At 48.7% G+C, this 17,754-nt stretch overlaps 1 protein-coding gene across 1 annotated transcript in view; it reads right to left on the bottom strand.

Moving 5' to 3' along the window:
• LOC138262426 (partitioning defective 3 homolog) overlaps positions 1-17,754 on the bottom strand; it is a 1,341,057-nt gene that overhangs the window by 1,158,444 nt on the left and 164,859 nt on the right. The window contains exon 2 of the mRNA XM_069212326.1: positions 17,456-17,529. Within this exon, the coding sequence (XP_069068427.1) occupies positions 17,456-17,529 (74 nt within the window). The remainder of the gene's footprint in view (positions 1-17,455; positions 17,530-17,754) is intronic.

Here is a 17,754-nt window from a genome sequence, read left to right on the forward strand (position 1 = left end):
CAACAAGGCAAGCACAGGAGTAGAGGGTAGCTCACCCAATGCACAAGATGGCACACACAGATACTGAGACTTTGCATTTACACCCCAACAGGACCCATACCCAACGTCACTGGACAGGAGGTGCCAGACATATCCAGTCCCCCCACAAAAGAGGCCCACAGTGACAACAGCAGCTCTGCATGCCTGGATCTGGATGACCTGCCCGGCCCATCAGGGACCTCTGGACAGTCGGTTCCCCTGCCACAGTCACAAGCCACCACAGAGCCTCCCCCCTCAGGAGACACCACCACAGCACCCACCCAGCGGGCCCATCCCTCTGTCCCCAGGACACGTCAATCAGCAGTGTGCCCACCACTACAGGGACCCCAGGCAAACCCACCAACCCAAGACAATCAGGGACCTGGGGTCAGTGGCAGTGGGCACACGGTTCAGGGGACAGAGGCACAGGATAACAGGGAAGCTGGGAGGACAGCTGTGTGACAGGGGGAGGACAGGCCCAGGGAACCCATTCTCCACGAGGCACTCTCCAACATCATGGGAGCATAGCACCATTCCCAGGAGACCATGTGCACGGCCTGGGGATCAGGGAGGACTTGAAGTCCATCAACACCACCCTGGTCACCATTGCAGGGGGTGCTGACAGACCTGGCCAACACCATGAGGGACACAGTGGCACACAAACGGGCCCCTGACACTAACCTGGATGATGAACAGCCCCTCACCTCCGCCGGCGCTAGTGGACAGGAGGCCCCGCCACAGGAACAACAGGCCACCAGCATCCCACCCCCTGCAGAAGGAGAACCAGCCCGCAAACGGTCCCTGAGATCCAGAAAAAATACAGAGAACATTGCCAAGACCCCCGCCAGGAAATAACACTCTCCTGATTGTCACCCTTCTGTCCCACTTTGTCACCCTGTCCCCTTAAACTGCCATTGCTCCCATTCCTATGCCCCCTTGGACAATGTACCTGTGAGACAAGAAACTGAACTCTACCATGGACATTCCTCCACCATCACCCCCAGCCCAATGCACACCGAACTCCACTTCTTAGCACAGAAATAAACACAATTGAATCACAAATCAATCTGGAGTCAGTCTGTACTTTTAGAAATGTGTAATTGCAACCTTTCGGAAATCTAGCAATGTCAACATTCATGTTCACATACCATGGTTACACAGAGTTGGGCAGCAGTAAACATAGCAGAGGGCACAAAGTGGGACCCAGATCTGTGAAATGGAAAACCAAAGTGACATGTCAGGGTGCATACACAGAGGTAAAAAGGCAGATTTACGCTATGTCCTACAGTAGTATGAGATGTGAGAAGCAGTGCCATCCTCTAGGCCTGTGTCTCACTGGAAGTATTGCATGATGATATTGTTCGGTTGTCTATATCTTCTTCTTCTGCCTCCTCTTCTTCACTGTCCACAGGCTCCACAGCTGCCACAAGACCAGCATCAGGCCCATCCTCCTGCAGAAAAGGCACCTGGCATTGCAAAGCCAGGTTGTGCAACATACAGCATGCCATGATGATCTGGCCCACCTTCTTCGGTGAGTAGTATAGGGAGCCACCTGTCAGATGGAGACACCAGAATCTGGCTGTATTATCCTCCTAGTTAGCCCATGTGCCTCATTGTAGCGTTCCTCTGCCCTTGTCCTGGGATTCATCATTGGGGACAGTAGCCATGACAGGTTGGGGTAACCAGAGTCACCAGAAAATATTGAGAGACAACTGTTAGACATCCTCCAACCGTTAGAGACTCTTCCATACCCAGACACCTATTTCTACTGTGTGTGGACCTTGGGCTCACCTATTAGCCACACACAGTGCCTCTGGAGTTGCCCCATCACATAAGGGATGCTGCTATTCCTCAAAATGTAAGCGTCATGCACTGAGCCAGGATACTTGGCATTGACATGGGAGACTGGTCTGCCAAACACACCATCTGCACATTCATAGAATGGTAGCTTTTCCGGTTTCTGTAAACCTGTTCATTCCTGCGGGCGGGACAAATGCCACATGTGTACCATCAATGGCACTAATAATGTTGGGGATATGTCCCAGGGCATAGTCACCTTTCACTGTGGGCAAATCCTCCACCTGAGGGAACACGATGTAGGTGCGCATGTATTTCATCAGGGCAGATAACACTCTGGACAACACGTTGGAGAACATTAGCTGTGACATCCCTGATGCCATGGCCACTGTTGTTTGAAAGGAGCCACTTGCGAGGAAATGGAGCACTGACAGGACCTGCACTAGAGTGGGTATTCCTGTGAGATGGCGGATAGCTGACATCAGGTCTGGCTCCAACTGGGCACACAGTTACTGGATTGTGGCACGATCAAGTCTGTAAGTGATAATGATGTGTCTGTCTTCCATTGTCAACAGGCCCACCAGGGGTCTGTACACCGGGGGATGCCGCCATCTCATCACCTGCCCCAGCGGACGTGCCCTATGGAGAAGAAGGTCACACACCACATAGGTTGCACAAGGCTGTTTAGCACAATCATGAAATAATCTTTGTGTGCCTTTTTCCGTATTCCTGGCCAAAATTGCTGTGACGCAGTTAGTTGGCCTTCCATGCGGCCACCTGAAATGGCGGCTGCCTGACCTGTAAGGAGGGACATGGGGAAATGAGGTAATTGCGCTGGCGTTGTGCAGCTTCGCGGTAGGCGGTCGACCGCCATTTTCTATCAGTTCCCTCACTTGATACCTGACCTTCAACAGAAGAGGACCTAGTGCTGCTGTGACCTGCGTCTGGAAGCGACAATGGCTACAGTGTCTGGGGAAAGGGCCCCCCCCTTCACTGTAGAGGAGTTGGACAAACTGGTGGATGGGGTCCTCCCCCAGTACACGCTACTGTACAATCCTCCAGACAAACAGGTGAGTAAACTGTGTGCATGGTGGATGACACATGATTGTATGGAGTGTCGTGGATGGAATAGATGAGGGGGCCACAGGCCAGCATGTGAGGATGGTGAGTGTATGTTTTTCTGGGCCAGGGTGGGAGGTTTGTGGCCAATGAGTGAGAAGAACTGTATGGGGGAGTAACATCCATTTTTACTTCACTATTCCTGTAGGTCAGCGCCCACCAGAAGAAGGGTATTTGGCATGCTATCGACAAGGAAGTGGGGACCCTGGGGGTCTACCATAGACGGAGCACCCACTGCCGTAAAAGATGGGAGGACCAGCGCCGCTGGAGCAAGAAGACGGCAGAGGCCCAGCTGGGAATGGCTTCCCAACGTGGAAGGGGTGCCCGTCGCACCATGACCCCCCTGACATCCCGGATCCTGGCGGTGGTATATCCTGAGTTGGATGGGCGCTTGAGGGCATCACAGCTGCCACAAGGGGGAGAGTACAATCTCATTCAGCTGACTGCGCGCTTGACGAGGTGCCTGGGTGGGGGAGGTGGAATGTGGGTTCCCCTAGGCCAGGGCAGAAGCGCCAAGGTACATCCATTGTTTTGCAGGCTCAGTGCCACTCCAACCCCACAGGTGGTAGTAGCCCTCTACACCTAGTCAGGCTCCTATGGGTTCCAGCTGTGCATGAAATGGGTCTAGACATGCCCAATGGGCATGTGCTTTTCCCCTGCACTGTTAGTGCATGTGCTAGTGCATAGGGCTGCTCCCTGTGTATTGTGTCCGCCAACGGTAGTGGTGTTGCAGGCATTGACCATGTGTCTCTTGTGTCTTTCCCCCTCTTTTTGTTTTGTCACCCTGTCCTTGTGTGCATCAGCATCATCTGGCAGAGGAGCATTGGCACCGGAGCAGGAGGGAGCTGCAACCCACAAGGCCCTGGAGGGTGAATTTACGGAGTCTGAAGGCACCAGTGGGATGGAGGGTGAGGGGAGCTCCACGACGGGGACAGGAGCAGACACCAGTGACAGCGACTCCTCCTCTGATGGGAGCTCCCTTGCGGTGACGGGCACCTCTGTGCCCACCGCAACAACAGGTACAGCCGCCACCTCCCCTACCAGCACCGCCCTCCCAGCAGCCCCTCATCGAGTTTTCCATGCCCGTTCACCCAGGAGGGTGGGCATCTCCTTCGCCCCAGCCACACAGGCCCTGCCGCAGTCAGCACTGCTGCCCTCAGTGAGGAGGCTATTGACCTCCTGAGATCCCTCACTGTTGGGCAATCAACCATTTTGAATGCCATACAGGGTGTCGAGAGGCATTTGCAGCAAACAAATGCATACCTGGAGGGCATTCATTCTGGCATGGCTGCCCAACAGAAAGCATTTCAGGCTCTGGCCTCAGCAATGATGCAGCCATTGTCCCTGTGTCCAGCCTCCCCCTCCAACTTCCTCTACCCAGACCCAGTCCCCTCTACCTCAGCCCATCCCAAGCACACCTTCAGACCAGCATGCACTCTCATCAACACACAAGAGTGGACATGGCAAACATAAGCACCACACATCCCACAGGCACTCACAGAAGCACCAGACCCATGTAGACACACCAACATCCACTGCCTCCACTGTGTCCCCCTCCTCCACATCCTCCTCCTCCCTCCCAGTCTCGTCTCCACTCACAGCTGCATGCACTACATCCTCAGCCACTACCTCCATCACCAGCACGCCCATCACCACACACCGCTCACATGCAATCACCACCCCCACTACCATGCACATGTCCCCTGTGTCCTCTCCCAGTGTGTCTGTGACCCCTCCTCCCAAAGTACACAAACGCAGGCACACACCCACCCAACATCCATCCACCTCACAACAGCCTCTGACCCATGCACCTTCACACAAATTCAGCAGACATACACCTCCTACAACCACTACCTCTTCCTCCACTCCCAAACCCCCTCCATCTTCCTGTCCCAGTGTGTCTAAGAAATGTTTCCTGGCTAACATTGACCTCTTCCCTATACCTCCCCCCCCGTCCTTCCCCTAGGGCCAGGATGTCCAGGTCCCAGCCCAGCACCTCAGCCACCAAATCCTCCAGCACTGTGGTCTCAGCAAGTTCAGTCACATCGCAGGCACCACCCATCAGGGCTGCCAGTGTGCCACCTAGCGAGGCCAAGGATCAGCCCATTACGCCACCTGCCAAGGTGAAGAAGGTGCCCACATGCCATAGGGAAAAGCCGCACCAACCACCCAACAAGGGCTCCTCCAAGCCAAAAGGGGACAGTGACAAGGGACCAGCAGTGACATCCAAGGTGGGGAAGGGACCCAAGGCGAAGGGGAAGTCAGGACAGGGCATGGAACCTCCGGCTGATGGACTAGAGTCACCCCTTCTGGCAACCAGAACAGCAACCTGTACAGCGGTGGACACCGCCACTGCCACCTGCACGTCTGCTGCCTCTGCAACAGTCCCAAGCATCATCCCAGGTGGGCAGCTGTCCGAGGTTACAGGAGACATCCTGCTGTCTCTCTCCACAGGTGTTGACACCTTCACCACCGGCAGCATCTCCACCACAGACACTGCCACAACCACCGCCACCAGCCCCACGATGTGCTCAGACAGTGCCACCACAGCTGACATGGCTAACATCCCCAGTGGGCAGCCGTCTGAGGCTGCAGGAGATGTCCTGGACCCTGCACAGCGTACATGAGGCAGGACACCCAGCACTGTTTGTACCAGCAGGTGGCAGGCAAAGTTGCACCAGGGTGGAGTGTGTCTCTGCCTCCATGGAGTATCATGCTACCTGTTCCCAGGCAATCTCGTGGCATACACACCCAGGTGAGGGAATGGGACCTGCCACACTGCATGTCAAGCACTCTGGGCACCAAGCCCCCTCCAGACTCAGTGGAGAGAAGCATCCACAACCCCAATCCTTGGCAGGATGAAGCACTCTGGGAATCAAGCCCCCTCCAGAACCAGTGGAGAAAAGCATCCACAACCCCAATCCTTGGCAGGATGAAGCACTCTGGGCACCAAGCCCCCTCCAGAACCAGTGGAGAAAAACATCCACTCACACAGTCCTTGGCAGGATGAAGCACTCTGGGCACCAAGCCCCCTCCAGAACCAGTGGATAAAAGCATCCACAACCCCAATGCTTGGCAGGATGAAGCACTCTGGGCACCAAGCCCCCTCCAGAACCAGTGGAGAAAAACATACACTCACACAGTCCTTGGCAGGATGAAGCATGAAGCACTCTGGGCACCAAGCCCCCTACAGAACCAGTGGAGAAAAGCATCCACAACTCCAATCCTTGGCAGGATGAAGCACTCTGGGCACCAAGCCCCCTACAGAACCAGTGGAGAAAAACATCCACTCACACAGTCCTTGGCAGGATGAAGCACTCTTGGCACCAAGCCCCCTCCAGAACCAGTGGAGAAAAGCATCCACAACCCCAATCCTTGGCAGGATGAAGCATTCTGGGCACCAAGCCCCCTCCAGAACCAGTGGAGAAAAACATCCACTCACACAGTCCTTGGCAGGATGAAGCACTCTGGGCACCAAGCCCCCTCCAGAACCAGAGGAGGAAAACATCCACTCACACAGTCCTTGGCAGGATGAAGCACTCCGGGCACCAAGCCCCCTCCAGAACCTGTGGAGAAAAACATCCACTAGAGAGACTGTGGCCTTACACTCCCCAGGATGAAGCAGTGGGCATCCCACCCACTTGAGAGACATGAGAGATTGTGGCTTTGCCGTCCCCAGGACCAAACAGTTGGCAAACCACCCACTTGTTAGACTTGAGAGACTGTGGCGTTGCACTCCCTAGGACCAAACAGTGGGTAAACCACTCACTTGTGAGTCTTGAGAGACTGTGGCTTTGCACTCCCCAGGATAATGCAGTGGGCAACCCACCCACTTGAGAGGCTTGAGAGATTGTGGCTTTGCACTCCCCAGGACCAAACTGTGGGCATGGAGACCCCTCATGGAGCAGTGGCATCGTCCGTTCATCCGGCTGAGGTGCCCCCCTCTCCCTCCCGCTGAGGTGCCTGTTTATTTTCGATCTGATGCCCCCGCAGTGTTCTCTCCGTTTCGAGTCAGATATCATGTGTGGGCTTCGCCCATGCATTTTTGGACCACTGGTCCACGGACAATGATTGCAATAATATCCAGACTTGTGTAGTTGCTGTACATATTTTTATATACTGATGATTTAAATTTATCTTGGCCTATCTGATTTTCTGATGATTACACTTGTTACAATCATTTCATTTTGTCCTTGCGTTCTTCCAAGGGGTGACGGGGTGTAAATGTCATACTGCTGCAAGTATTTGTGTGTATGTTGTTGTGGGTGAGGGTGGGGGTGTTGCATGTTGCGTGTGTGTGTGTCACTCTCTCTTCCCCCCTGTGTACTAGGTGCAGTACTCACCGTGGTCGTCGCCGGCGTCTTTGCTGCTCCTGGTAAAAGAGGAGGTAAATCAACATGGGCAGGACCTGTAGCTCGGGCTCCATGGCGTCTTGGTTCCTCGTTGGGTGTCGAGAGGTGAGTGGTTTCCGTTCCAAGTCCTGGTTCCGCTGTGCTTTTGATGGCGTTGGTACCACTCCGGAAAAGGTGGCGGATAGGCCTGTTGTAATACAGTGGGCGGTACATTGTCCTCCGCCTGACCGTTGGCGGTTACCACCGCAGTGTTTGTTTCTACCGCAGTGGCGGTCGGAGTATTGAAGTGGCTGTCTATGTTGGCGGTTTCCGCCATGGTCGTGATTCCATTCTTTTAACCTCTGGCCTGTTGGTGGTATTACCGCCGCTTTAACACCGACCACCAGGGTTTTAATGAGGGCCTATATCAGTAAAATACGGTTGTATCATAATGTTTAAAGATTTCAAAATCATGGATAGTGGACATGAAAACTACCTCAATATTGTCGAGAAAATGATATCAGCCATCAGATTGCAAAAAGCTATTCAAGGTTCAATAAGCAGGAAGGTTTGCCATTTGAAAGCCTCATTCAATCCTTGCTTTATGGTGTTGACATTGCAAATCCAGTCATGTTCTTTATACAACAAAATGTGGGTAATGTTGTCACTTCTGAGCAGTGGCTTCTGATAAGTACCTCTGGTACCATAGGAAAAGGATGCCATGTCTATATTTTCACTTATCACTGAATTATTACTGCATGATGAACCAGGTATGCTACATTATCTGGATCTCCTAAACCTACATACAGTAGTTCAGTATCACTTAAAGTTTAATTTTCCTATCTATGCAGTTCATTTTTAAGCAAGCCAATGGTGTCAATTAGAATTGTTGTGTTCAATGTGAAAAACTAAAATGATTAGATTATTTAGAAGGATGATCAATATATGTGTAAAATGTTATCAGTATATATGACACACCTATTGCTTATACTCACACAATAAAGATCTGTGATGATTCATAGGCATATATTTATACTTTTTTAGCGCCGCATTTGTGTCATTTTTTGGTGCAAAAGCGGTGCAACCATACAAAATATAATTGCATTTTGTAAGTTTACGCTGCTTTTGCTTCAAAAAATGACGCAAATGCGGGACTAAAAAAGGATAAATATGGGCCATAGCGAGGTAGTAAATAGTTTTTTTATATTTTTTTTTTATCAAGGAATACTTTTATCTCAATGGCAATTCCTTGCTTTTGAGTTTTAAGCTAAGTTTAACTTTTTACACATATAGCAATAACAGTATTTTTTTTTTTACAACATAGAACATTTACATTTATTTTTATTATGTCATTGGTAAGCAATCAGGATATTCCAAACCGTCAGTCACTTTCTTCTAGCACCGTTGTGCATGACAACTTGATCACCGTCTTAGATATGTCTCTTTGTCTAGTCTAATAATGAGTGGAGTTGCCTTCATTGCTTCATAGCCCCGGCTGCCGGGCCTACATAATCCCTTACCTGGGTGATTGTGAAACACATTCTACTTCCCTATTGCTCTTCCAATTTGTAATTTTTCCTGAATTTTATGATTTTCCCCTCTGTTATTTATACCCACAAAGGTCTACAATTCTGGGATCTGGTTTGCTATTTGGAGCCACTGGACACACTGCATAAGTCTACCTTTAATCCAGTTTGTTTGTGCTATGTCAAGCGAGCTCCAACTGGGACATCCATTCATTTTTATTTTTTACTTTCATTCTAGTCTTCCCAGAACTAACTTGATGGGTAGAACTTTTCTGCATTTATTGCCTTTTGACTGTGACTATCTTGGTTGTACTCCAATAAGAGCACATTCTTGCTACCCACGTTGCGGTTTTCCAAGCATCTTCTCTGTTTCGTAGGGTTGACAATCCAATTCTTCATTATGGTAAGGTTTGTATACTTTTTATGTCTACACTCAGACTACCTTAGTATAGATTATCTGTACACCCCAAAGGAGGATCTATATACTGTCAATTGATATGTTTTTCAACACGATTATGCATAATACCATTTACCACCTCATAGATTGGTCACTTTTGCTCCAGGGACTTTTGAGGCCCCTGTCGAAATATTTTGCATGCACATTGAACATTGGGTGTCTCACCATTAATGGATGCACTTGAAATACCACTGAACGTGTGTTTGTATCTTCTTCCCTGAAAATGGTGAACATTGGGAGTCTCATTTATCTAACCTGTAAACTACCGAGTTATAAACTAGGCATAGGAGGTTGAAGTGTTGATGCTCTTTTTCTACCAAACAGATGTTAAAGATAACTTTACCCTTTTTATGATTTGTTTCCAACATTTGAAACACTGGGATCCTTTTCTTCGCTATATTTACCTTTTCCTGTTCTTTTTCGCCTCACCTACAACACACTGCTGGCTGTACTGTTACTTACAATGGTTTATACTCTGTAAAGATGAATATTGACTGTCACCATTCTATCCCTAATGAATACAGTTGGATCTATATGTTAAGAAACGGTTGTGTATAACAAAAAATAAATTATTATAGGCCTAATAATAAATACATGTTGCGTACTCCAGCCCTTTCCCAATGTGTTCATTGATCTACTTACCAGTCTTTTTTCACAGTAACATAATCAATAATAATGATCACCAAATGAGCCTTTTGGGAACCCACCCTATTTCTTGGTTTGATTCCCGGTTATCATTGGAATAGTGGGTGTTGCCTCTCTCTCTAAATACTAATGATAGTAAGTGGGATTGCAGTTCACTCATGCTTGTGGCATAAAGGTTTGATTCCCCAACTCCTGCACAAGCTGCTCTACACTGCTTGCCAGTGACTGCCTATTCATGTTTAGGTCATGTGCATGGTGCACTGATCTGTTAACGTTATCAGTATTTGAATCAAGGGTCTGATTTCAGTTTTGGCAGATGCATCAATGTCTGTCATTGCGATGGCGTATTTTGAAGGGAAACCTGTCTGCCATATTTGGAGATGTCCGCAGGTCCCACAGACATCTCTCTACATTGACAGGAACCACCATCATGGCGGCTCCTGTCAAAGCAGGGTAAGATTGACAAACTGTACCATCGGCATGACGGCCGGCTGTCAAACTTTTGAAAAGCTTTTTGTTTTCGAAAACAAAAAACGAATGACCCTTAATTCTTGGAGTTTTCTTCCAGTGGGTGGTAGTCGTTATTGATTTTTTTCCAGTCCTTCACTGCCAGGTTTTTACTGGCGGTGACAGACAAGGAAAAAAACGCATTTCACCGTCCACCCTAAATACGGTGGATGGTGTGGCATCCTTCCTCCAATGGCTCCTACCTCGTTGGGTCCTCAGAGGAAGGCATCCAATGGTGACTCTGTGGTAGAATATTTGTGGTCCACTCATCTTTAAATCATCCCAGCGGACTAAGGGGCATATTTATACTCTGTTTGCGCCGGAATTGCGTCGTTTTTTTTTACGCAATTCCGACGCAAAACTAACTCCATATTTATACTTTGGGGTTAGACGCGTCTAGCGCCAAAGTCCATGGAGTTTGCGTCATTTTTTAGCGTGGACACCTACTTTGCGTTAATGATATGCAAGGTAGGCGTTCCCGTCTAAAAAATTTACTCTGAGGCATGTGCGCCGTATTTACACTCCCGGGCAAAATTCAGGCCCGGGACTGGGCGGGTCAAAAAAAAATGACGTCCAGCCGCTTTTGCGCCGTTTTTTAGCGCCTGGTCAGGGCAGGCGTTAAGGGACGTGTGGGCTCGGAAGGAGCCCAGAGGTGCCCTCCCATGCCCCCAGGCACCCCCCCTGTCACCCTTGCCCACCCCAGGAGGACTCCCAAGGCTGGAGGGACCCATCCCAGGGACATTAAGGTAAGTTCAGGTAAGTTTTTTTTTTTTTTTTTGTGTGTAATAGGGGGGCCTGATTTGTGCCCCCCTACATGCCACTATGCCCAATGACCATGCCCAGGGGACAGAAGTCCCCTGGGCATGGCCATTGGGCAAGGGGGCATGACTCCTGTCTTTGCTAAGACAGGAGTCATTTCAATGGGGGTTGGGAGTCAAAAGAAATGGCGCAAATCGGGTTGAGGCGATAATGTTGCCTCAGCCTGACTTGCCCCATTTTTTGGCGCCCAAGCTCCATATTCCCCTACGCCGGCGCTGCCTGGTGTACGTCATTTTTTTTCACGCACACCAGGCAGCGCCGGCGGCTAACGTCATTGAATAAATACGGCGCCCGCATGGCGCTTCAGAATGGCGTTAGCCGGCGCTAATTTTTTTGACGCAAAACTGCGTTAGCGCTGTTTTGCGTCAAAAAGTATAAATATGGCCCCAAGGGTTTTGTGGGCAGGGTACTCAGTTGCACTTGCAACAGAGTACCCAGTCTGCCAAACTCTACATCAGGCCCTAGGCTATTTCCATCCACCACTGGAAGTGCTACAATCCCAAACGAAGTGCCTCGGTTTCATAAAAAAAGGGGAAAATGTATGTATCCATGCCTTTCCTGTGCTTTTTTATTTGTTAGGAAAGAAACTACCAGCCAGTAGAGCAGTTCAGGGGTATAGCATGACTACTTAGGAAAGGGCAGTGCCTCAGTGTGAACAGGATCATACACATTATCTCTGCCATCTATGAGTTGAGAAGGATGGTGGCTAGCAGCAGGAGGTTCACTGCTTGCAGTGTCTTTAGTAAATGTACTGATAACCAGTGTCTTGTCAGTTACTTCTTATTTTATATACAAATAATTTATGATGCTAATGCTCCGTAAATCTCACATTCGACTGGCTAGAATCTGGAAACATTTTAAGAAAGATTGTTGAAATACTGGAAGTCACCATAGAGACAAAAATTAGGCTTACTGGTGATGTTATTTCATACAGATATATGTTCTTTACACTGGGGTGTACCAACTGACAGCCAGCCCCTGATATATTATTGTAGCCTTGAGGATAGTCAATATGGTGCTGGGCTTTGGAGAATTACTTGTCATGGGCACGGCTCAAATGGTGTGTGTGTGTTTCTGATTTTGTGTGTGTGTGCGTGCCTGCGTGCGGGTGGTCAGTCACAAGAGCCAATTGGGCTTCAGCATGAGGTCAGGGTGTCAGAGTAGAGGGAAAGGGAATGGATAGCATACATTTGTGCAGACAAAAGCAGACAAACTTAGATAGTGTCTGGAGAGGTAAAGTAAATATTGGGTGTAACTGAGTGATGATAAGAAAAACTATTATTGCTTGGAAAACTGTTCCTGAATGGTTAAAACAATTTATCATGATTTTGGGTTTGAGCAGAATTAGGAGATGACCCCTGTGAGTCTTCCCATGTGAGGTTACCTAGGTGTCTGCCAAAAAAGAGTAAAATATGATCTATATTACACGTGGACTACACGTGGAAAGTAAACGAACAGTAAACGCAGCGCCCTTCTGCATTCACCTCAGATGCAATTTGAGTAACGGTTTAATATCCATAAATCCTCTTTTATCCCCACCCACCTCCATCACAAAATCCATCTGATTAATAGTACTAGTGATTAGTCCTCGGCATTACTACCCAGACACATTAACACTCCAAGAGGGTACAGCTGATTTAAAGTCTGTCATTGGGATGCATTTTCAAGGGTATTGCGGCTTATTAAACAGGCATTAGAGATCAAATGCTACTATCTTTTGTAGGCCATTTACAGGAAACCTAAGGCAGAAATATCATTTCAGCATGTCATGAAACTATCAGGCTTCCACACTGAATATCAAAAGCAGAGAGGTCAAATACTATTACACATTAAATGTCATCTTATCTGTTGATTCTGTCTTTTAAATAGATAAATGCATCAGTGTCAAGTTTTCAATTTCATACCATTTGGGTGAATGCTTTACCGAGTGTCTGCATGCAAGCCTCAGCAACTTCAACCAGCCTTCTATATCATAAGGCTACTGTCAGGATTCATCAAAACAAAATATAATAAATAGGCAAGGTACAAATTTGTCAGCTGGGTAGTGGTTGAACAATTGGGCTACAATATTGTAATAGTTCGTACGTTTTTCTGAATGAAGAGACATTTCGACCCTTATATGGAGGCTTCTCAAGTACTGTACCCCAGAGGTCCCAACTAGAGTGGCGTATGCCATGGCTCACAATGTCAATATCCGATAAGAGATAAAAACAAGCATTGGCAAAGCCAACAGGTCTCGCCTATACAAGAGCTATTGTCTTTGGCAATGTATTTTGCCATGTTGTACACCACTGTGGCTGCTGTTCAGCATGGCTAAAAGTTAACGGCATGGATTGTCACAGTGGAATGAGGGAGTAGAATGCTGTAGAGTGGATTTGTATGAGTGTTGTAGAGTGGAGTTGGGGGAGTAAAGTTTCTTAGCATTGAGTAGAGGGGAGTAGAGTTCAATGGTCCAGTGGCAGAGAGTATCTTAGGGTGGAGATGGGTTGGAGTGGATTGAGGTAGAGGAGTGGATTGGAGTAGAGTGGAAGAATTGGACTGGGGTGGAGTACAATAGATTGAGTGGGGTGGAGTGGATTGGTGTGGGGTGGATTGGATTAGAGTGGCGTGGATGGAAATGGGGTGAGGTGGATTGATTTGGGTGGATGAGTGGGATGGATTAGAATGGACTGGCTGGGTGGTTTAGATTGGAGTGATGGGGTGGTTTGGATTTGGGTTGGGAGGATTGGTTTGAGTGGGGTGCATTAGATTGGACTGGAGTGGGGTGGATTGGAATGGATTGGAGTGTGATGGATTGGAGTGTGGAGGATTGGATTCACTGGATTGTAGTGGGTTGGACTGGACTGGCGTGGGGTGGATTGGACTGGAGCGGTGTGAATGGACTAGAGTGTGGTTGATTGGACTAGAGTAGGGTTGATTGGATTGGAGTGGGGTGGGTTGGAGTTGGGTAGGGTAGATGGGTTGGAGTGGGGTGGACAGAACTGGGATTGGGTGGGGTGGATTGGAACTGGGATAGAGTGGGGTGGATTGGAGTGAGTGGGCTAGATTGGAATGGGGTGGAGTGGGTGGAAAGGTTTGAAATGGGCTGGGGTGGATTGGATCTGCATGTTGTGGGCTGCAGTGAGATGGATTGGGTTGGGGTGGAGTGGATTGGGGTGAGGTGGATTGGGTAGCAGTGGACTTGGTAGGAATGGGGTCGACTGGAATGAGTGGATTGGATTGGAGTGGGGTGGGGTGGGTTGGTGTGGTGTGGGATAGATTGGAGTGGTGTAGGGTGGGGTGGACAGGGATGGATTGGAGTCCGTTGCATTGGAGTTAGATGAATCTGAGGGGGTTTGGAATAGGGTGGATTGCATTGGGGTGAATTTGAGTGGGGTGAATGGATTGGAGTGGAGTGGAGTAGACTGAACTGGGGGGGTTGGATTTGCTTGGTGCAGGTGTGGACTGGAGTGGATTGGATTGGCATATAGTGGGGTGGATTGGATTGGAGCGAGGTAGGCTGGATGAATTGGATTGAAGTGTGGTGGACAGAACTAGGATGGGTGGATTGGATTGGGGTAGAGTGGTGTGGACTGGAGTAGAATGAGGTGGATTGGAGTGGGGTGGGTGGTTTGGCATGGGGTGGTGGAGAGAACTGAAATGTGGTGGGGTGTTCTGGAAACGGTGGTTTGGATTGGAGTGGGGGTTTGGGGTGGGGTGGGTTGGATTGGGTGGGGTGGATTGGAGTGGGGTGGACTGCATTGAGGTGAGGTGGATTGGATTGATGTGGTGTGAACTGGATTGGCATGGGGTGAATTGGATTGGTGGGGGTGAACTGGACTTGAGTGGAGTGGGCTGGACTGGAGTGTGGTGGACTGGATTGAGGTGGATCAGACTGGAGTGGGATGGATTGGATTGAGTGTAGAGGATTGGATTGAGTGGGATGGATTAGGGTGGGGTGCACTGGAGTGAGGTGGGGTGGACTGGAGTGGGGTGGAGTGGATTGGAGTGAGGTGGAGTGGATTGGGGAGGATTTGACTGGAGTGGGGTGGATTCAAATGGAGTGGGATGGATTGGATTGGTGTGGGGTAGATTAAGGTGGTTTGGAGTGGAATAAATTGGACTGGAGTAGGGTGGATAAATGTGTACTTTGGTGGATTAGAGTAGATTGTATTGGAGTAGGATGGATTGGGGTGATGTGGGTGGTTTGGATTGGAGTGAGGTGGACTGGGTAGCAGTTGAGTTGATTGGAGTGGTGTGGGGTAGGATGGACTGGAGTGGAGTGGGATGGATTGGAGTGGGGTGAATTGGACCGGAGTGGGGTGGATTAGACTGGAGTGGGATGTATTGGACTGGAGTGGATTGGAGTGGGGTGACGTGTACTGGATTGGAGTGGGGTAGATTGGAATTGGATGGACTGGGATGGATTGGATCGTTGTGGGGTGGGAGGTACTGGATTTTAGTGAGGTGGATTGTGGTGCATTAGAGTGGGGTGAATTGTGATGGAATGGGTGGATTAGATTGGGGTGTGGTGAATGAGATGGGAGTTGGGTGAATTGGAGTGAGGCAGATTGTTTTGGATTGGATTGGGTTGTTTGGGACAGAAGTGGGGCAGGTTGGAGTGTGGCAGCTTGTTTTGGATTAAAGAGGGGCAGATTTGAGTGGGCAGACTGGAGTGGGATAGATTGTTTTGAATTCAAGTGTGTCATTTTGGAATGGAGCAGATTAGAGTTGGGTAGATTGTTTTGGATTGGAGTGGTATGGATTGGAGTGGGGCAGATTGGAATGTGGTGGATTGTTTTGGATTTGAGTATTGCAGAGTGTTTTGGATTTGACAAGAGCAGATTTGAGTGGGGCAGACTATTTTGCAATGGAGTAGGGCAGAATGGAGTGTAGAAGATTATTTTAGATTGGAGTAGGGCTGATTGATGTGGATTGGAGTGGTGAAGATTGATTTAGATTGGAGTGGGGCAGATAGTTCTGGATTGAAGTGGGGCAAACTAGAGGGGGGCAGACTGTTTTGTTTCGGAATGTGACAGATTGGAGTGGGGCTGACAGTATTAGGTTGAATTGGATTGGGATAGATTGCATTTGAGTGGGTGGATTGGAAAGGAGTGGGGCGTATTGTTTTTTATTGGAGGGGGGCATATTCAAGTGGACCAGGTTCTACTGGATTGGAGTGGGGCAGGTTGTTTTGGATTGGACTGGGGCATATTGGAGTAGTGCGGATTGGAGCGGGACAAATTGTTTTGTATTGGAGTGCGGTTGACAGGAGTTCAGCAGATTGTTTTGGACTAAGGTGGGACAGATTGGACTGGGGTGGATTGGATATGTGTGGGCTGGGCTGGGCTGGATTGTAGTGGGGGAGTTTGGTGGATTGGAGTGAGATAAATTGGGATGGAGTAGGTAGGGTTGGATTGGGGTGAGGTGGATTGAATTGGAGCAGGGCGAATTAGAGTGGGACAGATATTTTGGATTGCAGTGGGTTGTTTGGGATTGGAATGGGGCAGGGTGGAGTGGGGTAGGATGGAGTGGGCAGCTTGTTTTGGATTAAAGTGATGCAGACTGGAGTGGGGCAGATTGTTTTGGATCCAAGTGGGACAGATAGGAATGGAACGGACTGGAGTTGGGAAGACATTTGGACTGGAGCGGGGTGGATTGGAGTGGGGTGGATCAGGGTGTAGCAGATTGTTTTGGATTGGAGTGGGGCAGATTGTTTTGAACTGGAGTTACTTAAGCAGTGTAATTGTGACATGATGCTCTTGGTTATAGAATTGTGATCAAATAGTTGTTTTCTATGTGTTTGATACATATCCTGGGTTTAGCTACAAGGATAAATGCAGCACTTTGCAGGCAAGTTTCATTGCATCTGGGTCATCTCTAGAAGGAGATGCACTTGAACAGGGCAATGGGTGTGGTAAGGTAGAGACTGGATTACAGAAACCTAAGTTAGATTCGGGAGAGTTGGAAACATGGGGTTATAAAAAAATTCACATTACAGATATTTATAATTTGAAGCCGATTAAGCATTTTGCCCAAAGGCGAATGATTATTTAAATCTGGTTCTGAAGTCTGAATTTGAACCTAAGCCACCTATGGACTTACAGAACTTGGATAAACCTAAGGATGAAAATTGCTGTATTATATATACTCGGGAATGGGTTCATCCATCCTTTTACGCCGTGATCAAAAGCAGTGAACTTTAGGGATATTATGTATTAACACCACAAAGCAGAGAAGGAGGGCACGCTTCTTACCCAGTCCATTGCTGCAGCCATTGAACTCGATAGAGTAGACTGTACGATCCATGCCATAAGGACCCATCAATGTCCTGAAACACATCAGAAATTCAAAAAAGTTTAACAGATGAAACCCAGAGAATAAATGTGACATAATGAAGGAAAGGGCTCAAACACATGTGCAAACACACACATGTACAAACCCACACACACAGGCACACATACACATACATACATACAAACACACATGCAAGCACACAGATATATGTCATATGTGCTAGACTGCCCATACGAAGATACATAAAAAGTCGATGGTA

The sequence above is a fragment of the Pleurodeles waltl genome, chromosome 10, assembly GCF_031143425.1.
Source record: "Pleurodeles waltl isolate 20211129_DDA chromosome 10, aPleWal1.hap1.20221129, whole genome shotgun sequence".
Lineage (NCBI taxonomy): Eukaryota > Metazoa > Chordata > Amphibia > Caudata > Salamandridae > Pleurodeles > Pleurodeles waltl.